Source organism: Artibeus jamaicensis, unplaced genomic scaffold, assembly GCF_021234435.1.
Source record: "Artibeus jamaicensis isolate MK-2021 breed Jamaican fruit bat unplaced genomic scaffold, CSHL_Jam_final contig_76, whole genome shotgun sequence".
Lineage (NCBI taxonomy): Eukaryota > Metazoa > Chordata > Mammalia > Chiroptera > Phyllostomidae > Artibeus > Artibeus jamaicensis.
In genome coordinates, this window is record NW_026521954.1 from 2,477,530 (window position 1) to 2,502,353 (window position 24,824).

General features: G+C 43.2%; 1 protein-coding gene across 1 annotated transcript; it reads right to left on the minus strand.

Annotated features, from left to right (window-relative positions):
* Window positions 1-372: 372 nt before the first annotated feature.
* UCHL1 (ubiquitin C-terminal hydrolase L1) lies at window positions 373-12,122 on the minus strand. Its single transcript, XM_037138062.2, has 9 exons — window positions 12,015-12,122; window positions 11,888-11,899; window positions 11,285-11,413; window positions 8,133-8,283; window positions 5,465-5,550; window positions 5,338-5,385; window positions 4,518-4,584; window positions 3,633-3,691; window positions 373-804 (listed from the first exon to the last, which is right to left on the minus strand). Exons 1-9 carry the CDS (start codon window positions 12,045-12,047, stop codon window positions 718-720), a joined length of 672 nt encoding a protein of 223 aa, XP_036993957.1. The 5' UTR covers window positions 12,048-12,122; the 3' UTR covers window positions 373-717.
* Between the last annotated feature and the right edge of the window lie 12,702 nt (window positions 12,123-24,824).

Below are 24,824 nucleotides of genomic sequence, written 5' to 3' on the forward strand. Positions count from 1 at the left end.
GGAGCCTAGTGAGACAAAACTAAATAAAATGTGGTATCCGGGGCGAAAAAAGGGTATTTTGTAAAAACTAAGGAAATGTGAATATGGGCTTTAGTCATTAGCAATGTTATCAATATCTTTTATTAATTATAACAAATGTATCACACTAGGGTAAGATAACAAAGGGAGAAATGGATAAAGGGTCTATGGGAGCTATAATAGCTTCTCGATTTTCCTGTAAATCCAAGATTGTTCTAAAAAGATTTTTAAAGTATTTCAAAGTTTACAAATAAACAATATAAACATATAGAAATAAAGTCTAACAACACCTCTATAAATTAAAATGTATGAGGGGAATATAAAAGAGGAAAAAAAACAGTTTAGCCTTCTCTCTTATCAGCAGAAAAGTTTTATTCCTTAAGGACAAACAAGTTATACCACATCCAAGGCCTTACCTTACAGACACAAACCAAAGTAGCCATTTAAAGCATGAGATATTGAGGCACAAGACACACAGTGCGGGAAATGCTTCTCGGTCTGAAGCTTACACCAAACTGCTCCGTCGACAGCTGAGCTCTGCTAGCGCCTGGGTGCGGCTGAGGGGGAGTACAGCTGCAGAACCGAAGGGGAACAGCTGCTTTCTACAAGTACTAAAGCGTTTTAAGACTGCATTGGTGGGGGTATATTTTGATGGTGAAGGAAAGGGGGGAAAAGAGCTCGGTCCCTTCCCACAGGGCATTAGGCAGCCTTGCAGAGGGCGACGGCAGAGAAGCGGACTTCCCCTTGCTCACGCTCAGTGAATTCTCTGCAGACCTTGGCGGCATCCTGAAAAGGAGGAATGGCGTTAATATCCAAACAGCAACAGCTCGCAATGAAAGTTTCAAAGGGGAATTACCAGTAAAGCCTATGAACGCTCAAAGTTCAATCTAGTCAACTTTAAACTTCCCCTTAAACTTGAAAATCAAGGTTCAAGGCAGGAGGAGAAAAAAATCACGTGATGCGAGAAACATGCTTGCATCACCAATCTGACTTCAGAAGCTCTGACTCCTTTTTTACTTCCAGCAAATGCTGTTTCTCCCACCTTGTGCCTGATTTTGGCAACAAAACTATATACTATTTGTGGTCTTTTCCTCAACTGATCTCTATTCCAAAGGGGAAAAGTTCTCTTAACTCTGAAATTCCCAGAATAGAGACGAATTTCTTCCACGTAAACATTGTACAAGAGAGCCTTAGACGTTTCAATACCTGGTACTCTAGGTACAGACAAGTCATGTGTTACTCATTTTAAGGCCCAGATTACAAAGACTGGGAACAGAAAATTGAACCCAATACAGAAATCCCTCATTTCACTGCATTTGCTTTACTGAGCTTTACAGACAAACTGAAGACAAGACTCTCCACTAGCTTTAGACTACCACTTGCTTTATTGTGATAACTTTTATCACACAGATCTGGAACCAAACCCACAGTATCTCAGAAATGTGTATTAGTTATTTACCAAATTCTAGGTTTTAAAAATGACTGGAGATCATAAGTATCAATCCCTCTGTTCAATGTGCAAGGGGTCAAGTTGAAAGAGAGCTCCGCAACCACATCAATGTCAGACCTTTTAAGAGGACGGGTAATATTCTGACAGAACATCAGCTCCCAGGCACGAGAAATCGCCGACTGGACACTGAAAGATCAATCGTGGCAGTTTCGCTCCTGCTCTGAAACCACTTAGAAAACCTGCAGTGAATCCGGACTGACAGCCACATTTGATTCTGTCCAAATGTTCACTGCACTGATATTCCGGACCTTGAAGACTCCCCCACAGTGTGAAGAATACGAAGTGTGGGCCTCGAATGCCACCTCCTGCACAGACAATGGGCCGTTACCTAATCACTCAGGTTTAGGACAGCTGGGTTAAATTCACGTTATTTTTCTCTCTGGCTTAAGTCGAGTCTGTGTATAGTTTGGAAAACCTAAAACTTCTTTCACCATATAGAGCCAGCCTCACTCAAGAATTTTCACTAATTTAGATACTAGTTTGGTTTATAGTCACTTAATTTTACATGAGATTCTAATAAGAGTTTTATTTTTTTTGGAACAAAAAAATCTCACCTTCCCCACAGCTCGTAAGTTCTACTCACGTAACAGTTGTAGGGGTCCCATGTGGAGTGCAATTCACGGGATTAGCATAACGTTAGACATGTTAGTCTGGCCTTCAGAGCTTTATTTGGAGAGTCTTTGTCCCAAATGGGCCATGGCCAGAAACCATGCCTCTGTTCTTATTCTCTAAGTAAATGCTGACTTTCTCAGGCCAACTCCCCTCATCCCGCTTCTCTAGGTCTAGTTCTCATTCTTTATCACTGTTCCCATTAACCCCCACACAGCCAAGAATTAGCTCCAAGTGCTCTCAGGTGTGTCTACTGGCAAACTGGAGAACCTGCCCCTCCCCCTCCTGGAGTGGTACCGCTGGTCCCACCAGCACCTCAAAGCCGAGAGGTCTGTGACGTTCCAAAGACAGGCCTGTTACAAAGAAAGGCCGTCTTGTACAATGACTAAGAGTACAGACTCTAGAGACAGAGTGTCTAGATTTGAGCCATGCCTCTGCTATCTAAGTCTTTGGCCTTGGGCATCGCTTCTCTTCCTCTGTAAAATGTGAGCAAGAATACCCACCTCACGGTATCCTCCTAAGGATACTGTAAGAGCTCTCGGTCACTCAAGAGCTCCTAGCAGAGGGGTCGGCAAACGGCAGCCCGTGGGCCAGAAAGAGCCCGCGGCCTGTGTTTGTGACTGCAGTTTCTGTGAGCAGCTGCACACATTTGCTTATCCAGTACCGGCAGGCCACCCTGGAGCTGAAACTGCAGAACTCGATACTTGCAATGGGGCCATATGCCACCCCAAGCTAGAGCCTCTTCTGTCTGAAAAAGTTTGTCAGCCTCCAGTCTACACACAGCAAGGGCTGGAAAAAGGTTACCTGTTAGTACTACAAATGCAGAAGCTCTGTGTTAACAGTTGCTATTTCAGCACAATTAAGCCATTTCCTTTGTAACAGAAAACTGACTCAGTGGCAGAGACTCATTTTCAGGGTGAAGAGGCCCAGAACCATCTACCAGCTCTGGCCCAGGATTAAGAGGTTTCTGTAGGCACCTGTACTGGGACGGTGACATTGTGTTCCTGGATCTTAAAGTTCCTGTAAAGCATGTTTTGAATCTGCTTCTCTCATTGGATAATGGGACCACGTGGGAAGAAACTGCTCCTGAAGTCTACTGCCTAACCAGAACCCGTAAGACACAGACCCAGCAGTCTGGGATGGACCAGCAAAGGCTCCAGTTTCAGTTCCACAAGCTAAGATGGAAGCTGACGAGAAGACAATGGTCACCTTAATCCCACAAAGAAGCAAAGCAATGGCTTTCAGGCCATTTCTACCTGTGGGCTAAAGACAGCACACGACACAGATTAGTCAGGGCTGCTCTGAAGGATCCTGTTTAAAACCACTTGCTGGAAAATAAGGTAGATAGAATTACTAAGATGATCTTTAAGCCCCGGAGAATGCTATCAACCCAGATGACTGGTACTGGCTGTACTGAAAAAAGTGTTAGCACTTTGAGACAGATGGCTTGGCTAAGCACACCTGGGCCCTACAGGGGACAGGTTCTCAAGCTTACCTGCAGCAGCGAGTCCTCCGCGCTGGTGCCGTGGTTCACTGGAAAAGGCATTCGTCCATCTGCAACAAAGCAGCCAGGTGTCAATTTTCCCTGAACATTTTTTGGCTAATGTATGTATCCAGCTTAGAAGTTCGGGGTTCTTCCAAATACCACTGCCTCTCCCACAAAGGAAACCTAGTTATAAAGTAACAGACCGGAAATGAGGGTCAAGTGCTCCTAACGATCCATCCCAGACAATTCTCATCTATAAGTAACAAGATTACACAGCCCAATCCAGCCACCCTAACTGAAGGGCTTGTGCCCCATCTCTGGGAAGGGCCACAGAGCAAAAGGCAGATTCAGTCTCTGGAGGTGCAGGAAGGGGGAGGCAAGAAGGGCCCCCTGAGACTGCTCTGGCCCCTCCATGACCCCCGATGAGCTCACACGCCCACAGGCAGTGTCTTGACCTGAGGCAACACGACTTTCCCCACCAACACAAAGATGACTCTAACAAGATGGATAATCTTTCTTGCTGCCATTTGCCAGTTCACAGAAATTACCCCCAAGTGTACAAATCCTTTTTACCCAAACAAGGTCATATTTAGGTACTTGTCTTTTCCCCAAAGTATTCCCTTTCTGAAAGGCTGATTCCAGTCAGACCTGACTGGTGCTGGTCTGATCTCTTCGCAGGTCTGTGACTAAAGCCATTCATTTGGCAGGGCGGTTGCCCGAAAGGGGTGCTCTGGGCACCATAAAGGGTTAAGTTCCCCCCGAAATTCCCTGTTGTTCCAGCTTCAAAAACAATGACATACTAAAGTGCTATAAAGTATATGCCATTACTGTAAAAAGGAATTCAGTATGAAAGGATGAAACTGTATTAGATTCCAAAACTGGAACTCCACGTACCCAGTTCATAGAGGTGGCCATCCACGTTGTTAAACAGAATAAAATGGAAGTTCACTTTGTCATCTACCTGAAGAGAGGCGAGACATTTTTTTGGAAAATGAGTATTTTATAAAGCAGAACTTAATTTGCTAAAAATAAATGTAATATATAATGAGTATAATATGCTTGAACCAACTTGTTTTATATTTTAAAAATTATTATAGGTAACATTTAAATATTTCCTATATATGAGGCTCTAACCTGAGCCCATTAAGGCAGACAGACTGTAGCCGTCAGAACTCTCCAACTTGCTTTTTACTGAGGAGGAAATGATGGCTTAGGGAGGATAAGTATTTCATCCAAGGTCAAGACCAGAAAGTGGCAGAGCAGATTATCGTTATAGAGGCAGAGTAACTGAGTTAAATCTAATTTTACAGTTGACAAGAAGGCTCTGTTCGGACAAATGGTACATGTAAGCCTCCTAGAAACTGCTAGTCCTTGTTTGGACAACCTTACTGTACCCAACAGTATGTGAGAATGTCTGAAATGCTCAATTATTGGGGAGGGGGGGGGCGTTACTCTATTAGACTCATTTAGATCTAAACAAAGCACTATCAGTTTGAACTTACTCCAGACTTCATCAACTGCCAGTCAGATTTCTGACAGCCGTTTTTATGAACAGGTCTGCTCAGAGCCTTGTTCCAGTAGGATTTTTTGATGTTAACTGGCCTTGGGTGGAAAACAGCATCTGCCGCGTTCCAGTAAGAGGTTACTTCACACGTTCGAGGGAGACCACAGGCGGCCCTGGGGCAGCCGGGCCCTGAACTGTGTTTGCACTTACCCGACACTGGCCTTCCTGTGCCACGGCGTCGTGGGCGGTCTGAATGGCCTGAGACAGAGAGAGAACCGTGAGCACAAAAACTTCCAGAGTTACTGAAACGGCGATGCCCTGGCACTTCTCTTCCTACCTCATTCTTTTCAAAGCATTTTGCTCTGTCTTCAGGGGACAACTTCTCCGTTTCCGAGAGAAACTGTTTCAGAACTGACCCATCCTCTTAAAAAAAAAACAAAACAAAAAGCAGAGCACATCAGTTCAGATAAATAATGCAGGTGAGTGCACATTTACTGCCGGTTTAAGCTGCTGCACAGCCAGGCACGTTCGGCAACATGAATTTTTGCTGTGGCCTCCAAGGTCGTGGATGACTTGTACCTTCTGCACCAGCCTCTTTCCCCATCACTCCCGCGGCACAGCGTTCAAGCCGGAGAGCCCTCCGTGCCTCCCAGGTGCCCAGCTTCCCCGCCCCTGCAGCGGGCCACTCCCCGGCTGCCTTCACCTCACATTCATCCCTCGACCTCTCACTGTCACTGTCACAGCACTTACCCACGTGGGATGTGTATTTGTGAGCTTTTCAGTGCCGTGAAGACAGAAACTGTCTTGTCTACTGCTTTTTCTCCAGAACTTGGCAATGCACAATTCATATGAATTGCAGACATAACATAACATTCTAACCTAATGACAGTTCTCAACCAAGATTTGTATTTCAGGATAGGAAATGCATGTTTAGTACCCGGTATCCAGATAGACACCAACCTAAGGATCTTAAATAGAAATGTCAAGAGCCAAACAGTCCAGCCTAGAGACAGCAGACTGGATGACAGCCGGAGCGAATGTTCGGTCAGTGCTCAGTGTGGGGACGTCTAGGAGACACTGACTACCCAGCTGAAGCAAGGGCACTTATATTCCAAAAGACCTCAACTTGAACTTCCAGGTCTAAGCATAACAAAAGTAAATCTGTTAAACTGGGAGCATTCAAACTTGGCAGTGACAGGAGTCCTCTTAACTGGATGAGGAGGGCTGCAATTCAGGCTCAGCCTTGGGCACCACCATGACCATGGTTACGAAAAAATCACAGTATCTCTTCTGACCTCAAGAAGACAGGAGCCTGAATACAGTGCAGAATACTTCTTGACTGCAGAAGAAACAAAGGATTAAGCCACAACTTTCTAATACGGCTCAGTCAAATTAATTTGGGTGGGGGGACTTCTAGAAAATCTGAATATTTATGGCCAAATAGTTGTTTGTTTTCTTAATTTCAAAAGTATACCAGTAGTAGAGTCTTGGCCACACTTCCCTTGTAAAAAATATATATTTTGCCATGTATAATGAGCCCCCTTTTTGCTCAAACTTTTGAAGGGAAATAAAGATAACCATTACATATTAGTACCTGAAATACTTTGTATCTGTTCTTATGTTTTGTGATTTGTTCCATAAAATTTCTTGTATCGTAGTATGTTCAAAAATAAATGCCAAAACTCCTTAAACAAATATCTAAATATAAATAAATAAAACACTGAATTAAAAAATTAAAACGAAAGATTTTTTTTCCTGAAAGTTTGGGCCAAAAACATGGGTGCGCATTATACACGGCAAAACACAGTATTTTCACTACAAGCAACAGCGTGGATGGACTGTTGAAATTATTCAGTTCGCAGCACCCCCTCTATTGTCTGAATTAGACTGCAGCTGCTGATTTTTGCAAAACACGTTCTACTGGACCACAGCCACATCCACTGGTTTGCACTGTGTCTACAGTGTTTCTGCACTACAAGGGCAGAGACCCTATGGCGCTCGGCTTGAAAGATTTCACTCCCTGGCCTTTTACAAGTCTGCTGACCTAAATCAGACATAATGGCAATGTATTTTAATGTTATTTTAGTGCTGTTAATTAAGCCTTGGCCAAGCTTTAGAGCTGAGACTCACTCATTTCTTCTACATCCTCCACAGCATCCACTAAAGGTGAGCTGAAGGCTCTGAGCTGACTTTGTTCAAAGTGGTATCCTTCTAAGGTTCTGCCCAATCCTTTCACGGTTCTGACCAGCTGCTAACACCTCTCGGCAGAAACTTCCACACTCTATGCCCAGCTGCTCTAAGCGGTCTCCTGATGCTTATGAGACAGAGAACCACTAAAGACAAGTTCTGACTATTGATGTCTTACAGCTTAACACCATCTCTAATTCTTCAGAATTACTGAGAACTGGACACATGAGAATCATGACAACATCGGCATCAAGTGTTCTCTACCCTTCACCTGAGGCCCATCTACGCTGTCTACAAATGCAGAGCATATACAGAGCTGCGGTACAACACGGTACCACTCCCTCCCCTGCTGATGTGGCTTGATGAGCACTGGCTTGTGAACCAAAAGGTCGCGGGTTCGATTCCCAGTCAGGGCACATGCCGGGTTGCAGGCTAGCTTCCTTGTTAAGGACATGCAAGAGGCAACTGATGGATGTTTCCCTCCCATACCAACGTTTCTCTTCTTCTCTTTCTCCCTCCTTTCCCCTCTCTAAAAATAAATAAAATCTTCAGAGAAAAAGACTGTTATCACTCCCTCTTCCTCTCCGGTTCGAAGAAGCCAAACCATGCTTTTTAGAAAATAAGTCTCCTTCCCTCAAAAGAGAAAAACAAGAATTCACTCACTGATTACTTCTGGATAAGGTGCTTTCAAAAAATTTGAAGGCAATGACTTTGCTAAATAGACCACTGGTGCCAGTGGAGGGGGTCAGTTTGGAACGAAGAGTGATGGTTAATTTGAGGTCAAGCAGAAGATCAGTGGCCTCGAAACTCACACTCACCAAATTCCAGCTTGTCCTGATTGTTGGCCACTGCGTGGATGAGCCCGACAGTGCCGCAGGAGTTCCCGATGGTCTGCTTCATGAAGTACACCTGAGGACTGACTTCTTGTCCCTTCAGCTCCTCGATCTGTTTTTTCCTGAAGTTCTCATGCTGTGAGTGTAAAAAACATGTGAGTATCTCAAAATGGAAATGCAAAGAACAGATGGCAGCACAGTAATTTCTACCACCTAAATGGAAACACGAGTAGGATGTGTGACCAGGAGCCTCGCTTCTAGATACTGGCCAGTGCCCAGGGAATGGCCTGTCTGCCTCCCACACCCACGCCAGCCCGTGGGGTTCTGAGAGGTTCTGAGACTCCACCCAGATGCTGCAGTGCAGTAATGGCCCTGGACGTTGCCCAAGGCTTGGTCTAGACACCACTGCAGCCTTTTAGCCGGAAATGGATGGTGTCACCAAGTCAAAAAAAAAAAAAAAAAAGAATGAGACAAGTTCATTACATAACCTAAGAATCTCAAACAGAAATCGTAAGGAGCCAAAAAGTTTTCTTCCTTTAACATGGACAATGACTATGTATCCCGATGAAGCTTTAATTTAACAGCCGATAAGAATATCAACCAGTTTATAGCTCACTATTCTCTAGCATTCTACTTCTATGCTATCCAGGTATACTTCTCTTAAAAAATGAAGCAAGCCTTCACTGCTGAAAGGCGCAATCTGAACAAAGTTATGATGCTCTCTCCCTTTTTTATGAAGACAAGCAGTCTAGGTGATGGCTTGGCTGTGATTTTGCAAAAACTCCTCGTCCTGTGAGAGGAAGATGTGGTGACACCTGTTTGTCCTTGCCAACGACAGTTTGAGGACAGATTAGCAATGGGAGGTGGGAGGAGGATACAGACCAGTAAACAAGACTAGAGGCAGTTTTCCTCAAAGCAGGGGTTAGTTCTTTGTGCAGGCATTCAGTGGGCCTGTCTGAACCTTTCACTACCAACTTTTAAAGACCTTGCAGGTATGACTTCTCAGTTAAAAGCAGGGTGCTACTATCACAGAAACACTATTACCCATAAAGCAGCAGAAGTCAGACAGAAAGCACACCAGAAGCATAATTCCCATTCTAGTAGCCTTCCGTTACTGTACATGGAATTGAAGTTTAGGTCTTGTCTGTGGCCTCCTCAGAGAAATCCAATCTCTTGTCCCACAAGATCAACTCCAACTAGTAGGAAGTTCTAGCACCATGTACCTTTCTACCAGACACTTAAATTGAGTTACTCATGGACCATCAAGGCTTTTCACTTTTCTAGGTTAGTTGAAATATTTTAAATGAAACAGCACCATCCTTGAGGATTGTCTGAGCTCTTGCATGAAGACCATTATGTAAATATTTCATTATCACTTAAAATGAATGTTTTAAACGTGGTCCATTTAGGATTTGGTAATAGTCTCTTAGACACAATTCAATGCTTTCTAAATTAACATTAGTTTGTTTGGAAGTCAACCTGCAAACCTCGACTCTTTTTCACATCGGCGTCAGTGTTTGGCCCAGTGGGTGTCTTGTGTCACAGGACAAGGGCTCCAATAAATCTGACGGCCCGAATTGGAGCTAAAGGACTAGTAAGTGCTGAGCTCTTCCAAACATAAACCAGTCAAAGCAGACTGTTCTCTAACAAAACCACCCCATCCAGCTAAAGAACCGTGGGCTTTTGCAAGACAAGTGTGCTGCACCACTGCCTCCCAGAGGCCTGGCCGCGGAGAGCGGCTCAAAACCTCCGAGTCATCATGGTTCCTCACGAGAAAGCACTGAGGGGCTCAGAGGAGGGAGGGGACTGCGTTTCATTTGGTCAACAGGAATGTTAATTTGACTTGCAATTTTTGGTGGTTCGGCTTGCCTTTGGCAATGAAAAGCAAAAGAAACAAAGACCCCCATGTCCCTGGGATTATCCTAATAGCTTTAAGAAGGAACACCTGGAGTGTCAAACTCATTTTCACTGGGGGCCACATCAGCCCCAAGGTTGACTTCAAAGGGCTGAGTGTAATTTTAGGACTGCATAAATGTAACTACTCCTTAACTAGGAGCAAGGAACTCCACACTGCCGCCAGGTAGAAACAAGGTGCCAGACCAGATAGAACAAGGTGGAGGGCCGGATTTGGCCCACGTGCCTTGTGTTTGCCGCCTGTGTCCATAGGGCTTAATTTACACTGGGGATGCTTCCAGAACACACAGCCTTAGGATGGTGCCTCAGTTAAGCCCACTGTTTGAAATGATGCCTCAAATGCTAATGCCTCGAGTTTTGCCAAAAGAAATTTTCAACCACTCCCTAACCAGGGGTCAAAAGACAGCCAGAGCTAGACAATACCTCGCTAATCAGGGGAATTCCATACACCTCAAGACAACTATTATCCCAGCTACCTTTTTTTTATATCGGATACTCAGTCGTTAAGGTACACACATCTACGCGCACTAGGAGGAGGAAGATCATCTAAAAGGAAATGAAAACTGTTTCCAAGATTACTCTAGTGCCCACCTATTTCGTTTACCTACAAGGACAGAGAGTAAAGAGGATAAGAGAGGTGGAAGGAGGCCCCCACACAGAAAACATACCCAAATGATTAAGTTTTTTTCTTTTAAAGCACATAGGTGAAGCTAAAATCTAGGTGTGCCTGTTGTACGCAGTGGAAGTACAGAATTAAAGAACCTACTGTTTTCTTGTGATTTACACAAGCCCCTCCCCCCTAGTTAACAGCAAGGCAGGAGTCTGAGAACCAAACAACTGGCAGGTGACCCCCCTTAAGGGGAAACAACCTGCCATGCCTTGGCACAGAAGGCTCTGAAAAGCCTAGGTTCAAAGGAACTTATGAGTAGGATGAATCATTTCCCTGGATAATTGGGACGATAGAACAGAGATCCTGCTTCCCACCCAAATTTGAGGAAATGCGGGATGCGTGAGCAAGGAGGCAATAAGCTCTATCACAACAGGGGCTCCAATGAATAGGCACCAACAAAGAATGGGCTCCTCCTTCCACCCCCACAGGAAGGGGGCAGTGTTGCCCGGTTTGGACGGAGAGACCACGTGGGAAGAAGAACCGGGAGTCTACACAGTCCTCAATGCCTCATTTTCGTTTGGGAGCGCAGCGCTCCCCGGGCCCCACGCCCTACCTGGGCGGTGAGTGGAAAGAGCAGCAGCAGCGCGCAGGCCGGTGCAGGCACCGAGCTCAGAGCCTCCTCCTCCAGCCCCAGCACGTCCACGAAGCGCCACTGGCCGGCAACCCCCAACCGGACCAGCACCTGCGGAGAGCAGACAAGGCGGCCAGGCTCCGGAGGACAGGCAAGTGGTGGGCACGTGCAGAGGGCGGGGCACACTCTGCACCCTCAGGGCCCCTGCGAAGCCTGGGAGGAGTCCTGATCAGAGCCTAGGAGTCTCCGCCCCATGCCCCACCTCTCCAGCGCAATGACACAGCACAAAGCGCGGTCCACACGTGGCTCCCGCGAAGCCCAGGCACTGGAGTCTCACGGCCCGCGCCACGCCCTCGGGAGCTCCAAGGGGCCATCGACTCTGGGCGCAGCATCCTCCTCCACCAGCATCCCACCCCCGCCCTAGTGTTGGTGGACAGGACGAGTGTCCTGACCGCGCCCCAGCCCCACTCCTCCAGAGCACGCATAGCTCCGTTAAGTCCGTGTGAAACCGCCGGAGCATGTGGGCGCCTTCGCCTCGGTGCCCCCGGGGGGATGGGGACTGAGGCAGTATGAGACGCCACTCACTTTGTTCAGCATCTGAAAGACAAATGCAAAGAAAAATACAAAAATAAAACCAGTGAGCAATAAGGCTACCTGGCGTGGGCTGACCCTCTGTCAAGTGCTCCCCGACCACGGTGCACCTGAAGCTCACCTCGGGGTTAATCTCCATGGGTTTGAGCTGCATCTTCGCGAACCGCAGGTGAGGTCACTACCCAGAGAGGAGGAAAAACAGCGAACGGAGCCGCCCAGGCTGGCGCTATAAAGCGCCGGCCTGACGCACTGTAGGTGCCTGCGCAGGGGGATCGGGGCAAAACCAACGAGGGGGAGACCGTTAGTCTCAGCAAAATGGGCGCCAACTCCCCTATGCGCATCGCGGAGTGGTACAGCCGGGCCCCCAAACCTTGCAGTCTCACTCGCTGGTGAGATAATCTGCTGGTTGTTGGAGATGGGTTTGTTGGTGGGTGTTCCTTTGAGTCTGTGAAGCAGTCCTTTTGAGGGGGTCTAATTGTTTGTGAAGTCTCTGGAAACTCTGCCATTCCAATTACCCGAAATCGGAGGGTTTCTGAAGCGTTGAGAAAAAGCCCAAATTCAACAGGTATACGTTTAATGTAAATACGTCTCCCAAATCTCGAAGCAGTTTGCATTTACCTTAGACATTTCATCCTCCATGATAAATCAGACCAGAAGCGAGGTTCGTTTTTTAATTGACTGACTGGAATAAAACACAGTCTGATATAACAGCTATTGCATTAGTAATGCTGATGTAATGTGACTCCCTGGGAAGAACTGGTTGGTTCTGTGGAAGCTGTAGAAACCTGGAGGATGTGAGCATAATACAACACACAGCCAGACAGGAGGCAGGAGACTTTAGGAAACAGATCCAGGGGGAAAGCAGGTATGATTTCAAGATGAAAGGGTGGAAAAAGAAAAACACTTGTTAAAGAATGGAGACTTTGAAAAATTAAATTCCGAGTTCAAAATAAAAAACAGTGAACAAGAAAAGGAATGGCAACTGAAGAACCACTGTTCTCTAGTGATCTCAGGTGGCGTTTGTTCTTCCTATCAGCACATTAAAAAGACGGAGAGAAAAGGATGAATAAAAAGAGGGACAAAAATCTAAGAACTGTGCCAGGAAGCAAAACCTGAGAATGAAGTGGTGTTTGCAGGAATACTGAAAAAGCAAGAAGGTTGGGTATTTTTTAAAACATGTTTATAACAAAATGATGGTGCAAGAGCAGACCTCTTGTTTATAAGGTCTAAGGTTAATTAATAGACGACAGAGAGAAGAGAGGGAATCTACATGATTGGTGTTACCACTTCTACACTGGAGCAGATCTTTTGCATGTCTTCTCATTTAATCCTTAGCATATGCAATTAAGAAACTCTTAATAGTGCAGTTTCACACATTAGAATCCAAGGCTTAAAGAGGTGCTTTGTTTACCATCACGACAGAGGCAAGAATAAAAGTATACCGTATTTTTTTAAGATTTATTTATTTTTTAGAGAGGAGAAGGGAGGAAGAAAGAGAGAGAGAAACATCAATGTGTGGTTGCCTCTTACATGGTCCCCACTGGGGACCTGGCCCACAACCCAGGTATGTGACCTAACTGGGAATCAAACCTACGACCCGACCCTCGGTTTACAGTCTGCACTCAATCCACTGAGCTATGCCAGCCAGGGCAAATAAACCCAATTGAGTTGGGCTCTAGGAGCGCATTCTCTACCCAAGATTTCACCACACTCCACTTCTAGTCTCTTCCCATATCATAAAAATGACCTCCACACAGAAAATAAGCAGGGAAAAATAATGCAAAGAATTTAATGAATGGATTTTATGATATGTAAGTTATGTTTCAATAAAGTTCTTTTAGAAGAAAAAGACTATGACTTAAAAGTTAAGACAGATGAACAGGTGGACAAGAACACCTGGTTATGTTGAATGAGTTCTCGCCTTCAAACAGAGACAAATTACATCCCAATTTACTTCATTTATTCAACCAAATACTGATTAAGCACATACTGTGTGGTGGGCACAGAGCACGGAATTGGGGATACAAAGGCATACCCAGTAAATAAACATGGAAACCTCCGACTCGAAGATTTTGTCAGTAGAGAGAGTGGTGTCAAAGAGCAGAACTCAGGAGCACCTAGCCTAGTGCAGGCAACCAGGAAGGCTCCCGAAATGAGTGGCATTTAGGATAAGGGCTGATGGACAGGTAGATGGGTATTACCAAAATACCTAGTAAAAGTGGTCATGAAAACACTGAGAAATCTTTTTAAAGGCATTCATTCATTCACTCAAATACCTAAATCCAGTGTCGACTATGTGTCAGGAAGCATGAGGACAATGAATGAAACAATGAAGCAACTTCCTGTTTACAAGGCGATAGCAGAAACAGAATATGAACGAACCTCATACTGATCTTCAAAAGGGGTGGGGGGGAGAGACATTGCTGAGACTACAGGCCAGGAGCTTTTATATCAATCATTAGCCAAATTCTAGGACTCATACTTTGTGAACTCCTAGAAAAAATAGGATGGTTGCATTTTGCACAAGGTATTCCAGCCAGCATTTACCTCTTTTTCTTTAGAAGTTACTAGCTATATAGACAGGCAGAACACTTCTCATCGTATTCTCCATGATGCCTGGGTTGGTGTCAATCGATATAATAGTTAAGTGGTCTTTTAGCTTTAAATGATTTAATTATTCAGTCTTAAAAATAGTGCCCCTGGCCAGAGTAACCTCAACATGCACCACGGAGCCATAGTTCCCACCCTGCCTTGTGCAGTTTCATTAGAGCAGAGGGATGGAGTGTGCATGCATGCAAGTGAGAGTAAGAGATCTAAATTATGCTTTAGAAAAATGAGTTTTAAATAAAGTGATGAAGTATAATAGAGGTTTTGGCGATGGTTTTACACTTTTATGAATATGCCAAAAAAAACCTTTAAATGGGTGAATATATCTCAATAAAGTGGATAAAAAGTCAACAGAGATATGTGTGAAACTGCATGTCAACTATCATGGTATAGTTACTCTTCATATTCACTTTTTCATGATTTTATGGTTATATAAGTAATATTTATATTATTTTGTGTATAGTATATATTATAATGTAATAAAATGGATTATATAACATGAATATAAAATATTAAATAAACGAGTTACAACACTATGATTATAACCATTTAAAAATGAATACATGGGTACTTGCGCTGCTGCCATATCTTAGTAATTGTCAATAATGCTGCAATGAACATAGGGGTGCTTATGTTCTTTTGAACTAGTGTTTCAGGCTTCTTCCAATAAATTCCCGGAAATGGAATAAGGCAGTTCCATTTTTAATTTTTTGAGGGTTAGGATGTTCATAGGGAAGCATCAGTAGATGAATGGATAAAACAACTATGGGGCATTGACACAATGGAATATACTTGACTATAAAAAGAAAAAAAGAAAATTCTACCGCTTGCAATAGCATGTGTAGACCTGGAGAGCATTATGCTAAGTGAAATAAGCCAGTCAGAGAAAGACAAATACCGTGTGATTTCACTCATATGTGGAATCTAATGAACATTCTAAACTAACAGCAAAATAGAGAGGGAGACTCATAGATACAGAGGAGGATGACAGCTTTGGGGCAGGGGTAGGGGGTGGAGGGATCCAGCGAAAAGGAAAAAGGACTCATGGACACAGACTACAGTGTGGTGACTGCTGGGGGGAGGTGGGTAAAAATGGATACCTAAAGAACAATGGAAGGACATTTTAAAAAATCAATTAAACATTTAAGGTAAGCATGGAGCAGAGCTGTTACAGGTGGTGAAACAAAATCAGTGAGTTGTCCTTCATAAATAAAGGTACTATTTCTGATTCGCCAGCAGTAGATTTTTTTGCAAGTATTATTTTTCTAGTAAAAGTGAAGATTTAGGATGGATATTTTAGAAACTACCTTCTTGCAATTCTGATGACTAATGAGACAGAGCTTCCCATATCCTTGGCAGGTCAGTCCCACAGTGTTATTGGGAGTCAGTCCTGAAAGCTCATCTCCAAGGTCAGTCCTGCAGCCCTTCCAGTGGTTTGGCGAGCACCTAATTCCATGTATGAATTCCATATCCCTTTCTACTTAAAATACCTAGACCCGTTTGGGGCTCCTCTATTAGTACTGCCTGCATGCCAGCAGTGATACACCAGGCCCTGCCTAGCATCCTTCAGTTACTCATCTTGTGCAGCTGTAACAGTGGAAATCAGAGGGCTCTGGTGAACCTAGATCGGCCACTAGTGGTGTGAACATAGATGGATTAGTAAACCTCACTCTATATCAGTTTTCTCAACAAGAAAAGAAGGATTTCATGAGCTTTATGATTTCCCCCAATTCTGGAGTATCAAGGACCTTGAGCAGCAGAAAATAAAAGATATACAGATGAAACCATATAAACATTTGAGTTAAGTCTACTTTTATGTCTAATTCCTTAATTTTAGCCATCAATTTTTTAAATGTCACCAGGATATAATAAATAAAATTTATCAGTTAAAATTTGTTTCTGAAGGTGTTTTAGAGATATTTGTTACATATTTTCTTTTACCAGGAGACTGGTGTATAAGGAATATGATAAGCAGGAAAAAATTTAAGTCTATTAATATACCAGGAAGAAATGCTTTTTTGAGAACACTGCTGAATTCTAACCAAGCATTTTTTTCAGACTCTTTAGAGTGAATAAATCAATATATAGACATCAAGTGTCCTGGCCGTAACCTGGACACTTAGCTTCAATAGCCTAAGAATATGAAACAATTGCTTTAAAGAAAGCTGAACAAGTTAAATTAGGGAGAAAAAACCATCAACCCATAAATTCAGTACCCTAAGAAGTTTACAGTTTCACTTCTTCACCTACGCCTTCTATGCGCATAGCAAATTCAGCTGGGTTCCCAGCCACAACGTAGGCTTTCCTTCCTTGCTCACCTGGCTGCCCACTGTTGTAGCCCCAGCTCGATGCTGCTTTCTCGGATCCCAGCTCAAATCTACTCTCTTTTGGGAGTGAAGGGGTTGAGGAAGAGGAAGGGGGCTTGTGCTCCAAGATCTCCTTTGCCTCTTGCGAGACCAGCAGCGGGATTTCAATAACGTGAATTAGTGCACCGTCGGTGGAAGAGCCCTGAGAGCACTAGGAGACACAGGTGTTCTGCGTGTTTCTTCTTACCAGCTCCCACTCACCAGTAGCCCGACCAGCACTCAGCCTCACGCCCATCTCAGTGAGGGGGCTCAGATCACTTCAGGAGGGTGGGAAGCACTTTGTACCTCAAGAAGAAAAAATACAAAGAAATCCACAATGTATTGCAAAAAAGACAAATTAAAGAAATATATTGTATCTCTAAAAGGAAAAAAATGCTTTAAAAATCTGTGCTTAGCCCTGGCTGGTGTGGCTCAGTGGATTGAGCTCTGGCCTGCAAACCAAAGGGTCACTGGTTGATTCCCGGTCAGGGCACATGCCTGGGTTACAGGCCAGGTCCCCAGTGGGGGGCATGTGAGAGGCAACCACACACTGATATTTCTCTCCCTCTCTTTCTCCCTCCCTTACCCTCTGTCTAAAAACAAATAAATAAAATCTTTTGTAAAAAATCCATGCTTAGGTATAAGCAAGAACCAAGAGGGATTTTCAAGTCAGCCATGAAGACGTGAATGGAAGTGAGACCAGTGTCCTCGGCAGTAACCAAGGAAGCCGGAAAGCAGTGGAGTAACTCCTCCGTGTTTCAAGAGAAAAGAGCATCATCTCTACATTTTGTATTCAGCAAAACTATCTTTTGAAAACAAAGGGGGGAAATTTACATAGAAACAGAAGCTGAGTTTACTACCTAGAGACTTACCTGTGCAAAGAAATTTCTAAAGGGTGAAAGAAGAAAGAAAATGATTCAATAGATGGTCTGAGAAAAAGGGTTAAAAGAATATTCAGTGGAAGCATGCACGTAAATCCAAATAAGTAATATTGGCGTCTAATATTCACATCTAGTTTATAGTATTAATAAAAACGAATAGTGCTAAGTGCTGTTCTGCATGGCGATGTGTGGGTGCAAGGAAGCACAGTGAGAGTAGGAGTATTCAAAGGTCCATTTACTTTCCGGCAGAGGTCAACCAGTCATTTAACTTTAGACTTGGTTAGGTTAAATTTCCATGGTAACAGCTCAAGGGAAATTAATAAAGGATAGAAGTCCAAATAATTAGAAATAAATAGAAAGGGAAATAAAATATAATCAAACCCTTAAAATGGCAAGAAAACAAAAGCATAGAAAGTACAGGACAAATAGGAATAACAAGGTTAGATAGAAAAAAATGTAGAAAAAAGTCCGAATTTTAAAAATCATACTAAATAGAAATGGACTAATCTTAAATGTTTTATCAAATTTGATTTTTAAAATATAGAAAAAAGTGCTATTTTTAAGAAACACACCAAAGCATACCAATACGGTAAGAACTGAGAGTAAAGGGAAGGGGAAAAGCTTTCCAGAAAAAAAATACTGGAAGAAAGCTTGTATTAACAATGTACTGATATTAGCATAATAGATTGTTAAGGAAATAAATTATTAGAGATAGAGGGCATCAATATGCTTATTTAATTTACCAAGAAGATATAACAATTCTAAAATTGCATGCTTCTAATAAAGTAGCCTCAAATGTGTCAAACGAAAATTAATAGGACCACAGGAGAAAATAGATAAATATCCATCATCACCGTGAACCAACCTTTCTCAGTTAATGGAGAGGAATATGGTGTCTGGTTAAAATGCATGTGTGATTTTCCAGGCCTGACCATAGGTAATGAACAAAAGCTTTACCTGGCAGATGTCCCCGGGGAAAGGGGCACACCCAGGCATTGCAGCCTCCCAGGGGAGTTGCAGTCAAGGACTAGGGCCTCTCTGGCCAGTCACGCTCTCCTGCATATTTGCATTCCCAGTCCAAGAGCCTTTATTTCTAGGTCCCTTTATCTGAGCCTCAGGGCAGAGGTCTTCTTCAGCTGCCTAGGCTGAGGCCTCCTGATGGGAAGCAGAAGGGGATATCGCCAAGATACTTTTACTCATGTTACTACCCCAGTACCTTTCCACTTCTAGCCCTTTCCCCTCACTCTCACCCTGACCCCAGTGCCCATAAAACTACTGAACTCGTTTGTTCCTGGACTCTCTAAACAGTGAGATGACCTACCACCCTCCACAACTATGTTGATCCAGGTGACCTTGACCCATGCATCCTTGTGAGGGGGCTGATGTGGGGAATGAAACAGGAGTAGTCTGCATTTTCTCCTGTTTAGCCTCCTGTTTGTACCACAACATTCAGTGATTAAAGGCTTAGCTCCTTCATTTTTGGCTTTGTTGACACCTGATCAGCTACTCTGACACCTGACAGCTCAGGTCCAAGACGGCCCCTCCTTCCCCTCCCCTCCTCTTCTCTTTTTCTTTCTTTCTCTCTCTCTCCCTCTTTCCCAGCTGAGCTGGCTGAGCTCCTGACATAGGTTTTCTTTTTTTCATTTTAAACACCATAATGGACATATACAAAACTTTGTACCAAATAATTTTTAATTGTACCTTCTTCTCTCAAGCATTTACAGAGCATTCACAAACATAGATTAAGTGCCTAGCCCTAAAGCATGACTCAAGGAATTTTACAGAATCTCTGATGTAGTTAAAATTTGGACACAGCAGACCATGTTTTCAAATTCTAATGCAGTTTATTCAAATTGCTGATCCCTCCTCAAGTCCAGGATGTCTAGACATTAAGTGGTCCCATGACTCAGTGGTTGGACCTTTTCTGTTCTCTATGTATCCCCATGCCCTTGAAGATCTCATCCAGCTCGCTGCTCTCAATCCCGTCTTTATGCTGGAAACTCCCCAGTTTATATCTCCAGCCAGGCTTCCCCACTGATCTCATGTCCAGCTGCCTATCACACATCTCCATTGGAGGTTTAATACCTAACTTGTCCAAAACTAAATTCCTCATCCTGCCCCCAAATCTGCCCTCTTCACACTCTTTCCCCATCTCGGAAAACTCCCACTTCATTGAACTTCTAATGCTCAGGCCAAACACCTCAGCATCACCCCTGAGTCCTCCTTCTCTCATGCCCCAGATTCGATCTGTCTGAAAATCCTGGCCGCTCTATCTTTAAAATATACCCAGAGTTCTCACCACTGAGAAAATTGCAGGGCAGTCATTGAAAATAGCACACAGACCTTTTGGATACAACATGGGATGAAAAAGTGGCCTGCAAGTCCTCTGCACAGTGTGATTCCAGCGGTGTAAAATATGCTTCTAATAAAGATTTGAAAGGAAGCCACAGAAATAATGTCCTAGAAAAGCTACAGATACATTTTCATATTGTCCTGTATTTTTCTTTGAAATTATTTATCGAGCTACGAAACCATGGGGAAGATTTCAGTGTTTACAATACTGATGGATATTTACAGAGTACAGTGCCATTTTAAAGCCCGGTGACATAATGTGGGAAGGGAACTCTTATTTCTCGAGGCCAACTTGTACCATATATTGCACTAATGGTCTCACAGTATATTCTCTGGCCCTTTAAAAAAACAGCTCTATTGAGATATAACTGACATACAATACATGTTTAAGTTACAATCTGGTAAGTTTTGACATATGCGAATACCTGAGATGTCATCACCAAATGAAGATCATGGATCCACCACATCTAATGTTTTCTTGTACACTCTGCAATTCTTGCCCCTCCCTGCTTCTTGCTTCACCAAGGAATCACTGCTCTACTTTTTGTCACTATGGATTAGTTTGCCTTTTCTAGAGTTTTCTGTAGATGAAATCACACATTATGTCCTTTTTTGGTCTGGCTTTTTTCGAACAACGCTTTTATGTCTTATTCTCATCTTATGGTAAAAGAAATAGATTCACAGAAGTTATGTAACTTTCCTAAGTAATAAGTTAAAAGATGGCCCTGGAATTCCAACCCAGTTCTGCTTGTCACCTCAATGTGTTAAAAGTAAAGCTCCAAATAGTTCCATTAGTTGTCAAAAGTTGGAACCACAGTGAGTGGCCAAAGTAGGACAGAGTGCACTCCACCACGTGCTCCTCGGTCACTTATGTGGCTGTTGGAAGGAGCGTTAGGCTCCCTCTAGGTTTCACCAAGACTGCATTTTGGGAAGTGCCAGCCACTAACTCGACCTTGATGATGGCTTTGGACAGAAGACCCACGGTGGTGAGTTCTGACAGAGCTTCCTTCAACACAGTTTCTTTCAGCTCCTCAGAACGGAGAAATCGACCTCTTCAGAAACTGCCTTTGATCTCCGGTGGATTACTGTTCTCTTTAGGAAGACACCTGAGCTGAGGTTTAAGGGAACCACGGTTAGTTTGAGCTCCTTCCCTCCCTTCTTTCTCTGCTCCTTCAAAGCCACTTCCCACACTCCCTTTCTTCTCTTTTCCCCTCCACTTTTCTCTCTTGCAGCGTTCAGGTGCAGTGAACCCTCATTGTCACTCTTGTTACCATTCCCTTGATTGCCGGACTAATGCATGGAAGTGGACCAAAAATGCTTGGTTTGCGACTCCCAAAACTGCCACATTATGACAGCCTGATTTCTAGTTAATACATTTCTTAGGCTTATTTGATGCCTTTATATCTATCTAACAGATCACAAAAGTTTTCACCTCGAATGCCATTTTACCATCTGCAAAGTTTAATAAGTGGGCTAGGACTTGTTAACATATCAAAAAACAAATTAAAAAAGATAGGAAGCAGTTTGCAGTAGTCCCCCTCTCCATCTACAGTTTTATATTAAATGGAAAATTCCAGAAATAGACAATTTATAAATTTTAACTTGTGCACCCTTCTGGGTAGCGTGGTGAAATTTTGCACTGCCCTGCTCTCTGCAGCCCGGGACGGGCATCGGCCCTCTGTCCAGCATCTGCATGCTCCCCACCCTGAGTCACTTAGTCTCAGTTGTCAGATGCCCATCAGAGAGAGAGACCACGTTTATTACAGTATATTGTTATCATTGTCCTGTCCTGTTATTAGTATTGTTTTTAATCTCTTAATGTGCCTAATTTATAAATTAGACTTTACCTTAGGTACGACTATACAGGAAACACATAGCATGGCTAGGCTTCAGTACTATCTGTGATTGCAGGTATCCACTAGGGGTCTTATAGTGTATGCCCCTCAGACAAGGGGGGATTACCGTTTATACTAAAGTAATAAGATGATGCCCTGGAAAAGGTACTGAAAGTATTAAATGCTTGTCAGGAGGCAGGTAAAAGACTTTCATAGTGTTTTAAACCCTTTGTTTAAATAATGATTTTATTGTGTGCAAACTTTGTGCCCAATGCACGTAAAGCTAATGTCAGAAGCCATATGTTTTGACAAAATTTCTGAGGCTCTTGCCCAGCTAACCTATGAAAAATAATATTCTATAGCTACTGGGGCCAAGTACATGAGGAAACACAACAACTTGTGACAGCAGCTCCCATATCACAAATACAAGCTAGAATACGCTGGGGGAAATATGTCAACACACACATTGGTTGATGCATGAAACTGAGACTGACTTCTAAAACTGCAAGCTAAAAAGGAATAGAAATCACCAGGCTATCTATGCCCCATATTCTTGGATTTATGACCAGCAGCTCAGCAGAGTAGGAAGAAAGTACTAAACAATTTTACAAATTATATTAATGAGAGAGGGACAAGCCAACCTCTACCATTTCTCCTGAAAAATTCCAGGTTATAGCCCTGGCTGGTGTAGCTCAGTGGATTGAGCATGGGCCTGCAAATCAGACGATCGCAGTTTGATTACCAGTCAGGGTGCATGCCTGGGTTGTGGGCCAGTTCCCAGCAGGGGACCCATGAGAGGCAACCACACATTGATATTCCTCTCCCTTTCTTTTTCCCTTCCCTTCTAGAGATAAATAAATAAAATCTCTAAAAAAAATTCCAGGTTATATATTTGGGCTTCTATTTATAGGATCCCGAGATAGCATTTAAGTCTTGTTTTACAGGCAGATGGAATCTGGCAAATTTTTTATGAAGAAATAAACAAAATGTAACCTTTACAAATAGATTCTTCTATTTTTTTAAAAAATATTTTATTTACTTACTTACAGAGAGAGGGGAAGGGAAGGAGAAAGAGAGGGAAAGCAACACCCATGTGTGGTTGCTTCTCACATGCCCCTTCTGGGGACCTGGCCTGCAACCCAGGCTTGTGCCTTTGATTCACAAGCCGGCACTCAATCCACTGAGCCATGGCAGCCAGAGATACAAATAGGTTCTTTATGACTTCTATACTAGTGAAGACTGCTTTTTCTTTTCTCTGGTGTTTTCAAACTTACCTTCTATTTATTTTTATGTAGATACTAGGCCTAAGAGGTTATACACAGGGCATAATTTGTGTAGGTGAAAAGAGAGAAATAAATGTATCATGGTAAAAAAGAAAACGTCAAACTTGACTAAAATATCCACTTGCAAAACATGAAGTCAAGAGAACAAAAGTATGAAATGAGCATGAGGGTAAAAGGTGGGAAATGAAATGTCCTAAGTAGGCCAGATTACAACTCTTTTGACTTCAGTGACATTTTATTCTAGAGATATCAAGTTCCTGGGTGTCCCTATTTTTATTTGTCCTATATTCTATGAGCACAAAGAGTGGGGAAGACACAGGACATGCGGAAAGATGAGGGCGCCTACGAATGTCCCCATCACCCCGACAAAGTTAGTGCATCTCTCTGAACTTCACTTTCCCCATTTGTGAAATGAGGCTGCTCGGAGTGCCCGCCTCACAGACTGCTGCTGGGCTGAATTGAGTTCACACATTTAAAGTGCAAAGCAGGTACAGCTGACATTCAACATTACATTAATTTCAGGGGTACAGCAGAGTGGTTAGACGTTTATGTAACTGAATAGGTGCTTCTTCCCTGAGAAGCTGAGTACCCACTCGGCACCATACATGGTTATTACAATGTCATTAACTATGTACCATATGCTGTGCTTATGTCCTTATGCCACAGACCATCATTCTGTAGCAAATGTATAAGTATATCACTCTACAGTTTTCTATAGGCATGACTTTTCATACTACAACTTCTTGTGTTCATTAACGGACTGAAATATATGTGGCTTCTCTTTATGAGATGCCAAAAGTAGATAAACAAAGTTATGATCAGGAGAGAGAGAGGGAGGGAGAGGGAACTTAGCAAATAGAAAGCTGTCAAACATGGTAGTTATTACAAGAGGACAAACTAAAATAGATTTTAAATTGGTCTTGTGGAATCTGGGTTCTCTCCTTTTCTTGCCTTGTCAATTGCCCATGGGTTTGGCCCAAGAATATCACATTCTAGCTGCATAAATCTTTCCAAGTCAAGCTGCATCTTTACTGCCAATCTTCCCTTGCTGGTTGTTATGATTGCAATCCCTGGCTATATACCTACAAATAGAATTGCTGGGTTAAACAGTAACTCTATGTTTAATTTTTCGATGTGCTGCCAGACCGTGTCCCAAACAGGCCGCACCATTTTATATCCCCACAAGCAATGTATGAAGGTTCCAATTTCTCCATGTCCTTGCCAACTCTTGTCATTTTCCTTTTGATTGTAGCCATCCCTGTGGGTGTGCAGTGGTATCTAAGTGTGGTTTTGATTTGTGTTTCCCTGATGACTAATGGTTTAATCATCTTTTCCTATGTAATTTGACCATTCATAAATCTTCTGTGAAGGTATGTCTGTTTGGATCCTTTGCCCATTATTTATGTTGGGTTGTCTTTTTATTATTGAGGAATATTTTCTTTCATTCTGGGTGTTTCTTCTGGCCACTCCTCATCTCTCCAGCCTTTCCAACCACCCCAGAGTGGAGTCCTGAACACATCTTTTTTCTAACTACACTCCTTTTCTTAAAGACCTTACCCATCTGCAGATGAATGATTCCAAAATTTGTCTTTCTCGGATCTCTTCCCTGAATGCCAGACTCTTCTACA

Excerpts from the sequence above, each read along its gene's own strand:
- UCHL1 (XM_037138062.2), bottom strand. The coding sequence starts at position 12,047 with ATGCAGCTCAAACCCATGGAGATTAACCCCGAG. Across the intron at positions 5,386-5,464 it reads AATGCTTTGAAAAGAATGAG|GCCATTCAGACCGCCCACGA; the intron begins GTAGGAAGAGAA and ends TCTCTGTCTCAG. Across the intron at positions 805-3,632 it reads CGGAGGACTCGCTGCTGCAG|GATGCCGCCAAGGTCTGCAG; the intron begins GTAAGCTTGAGA and ends CCTCCTTTTCAG.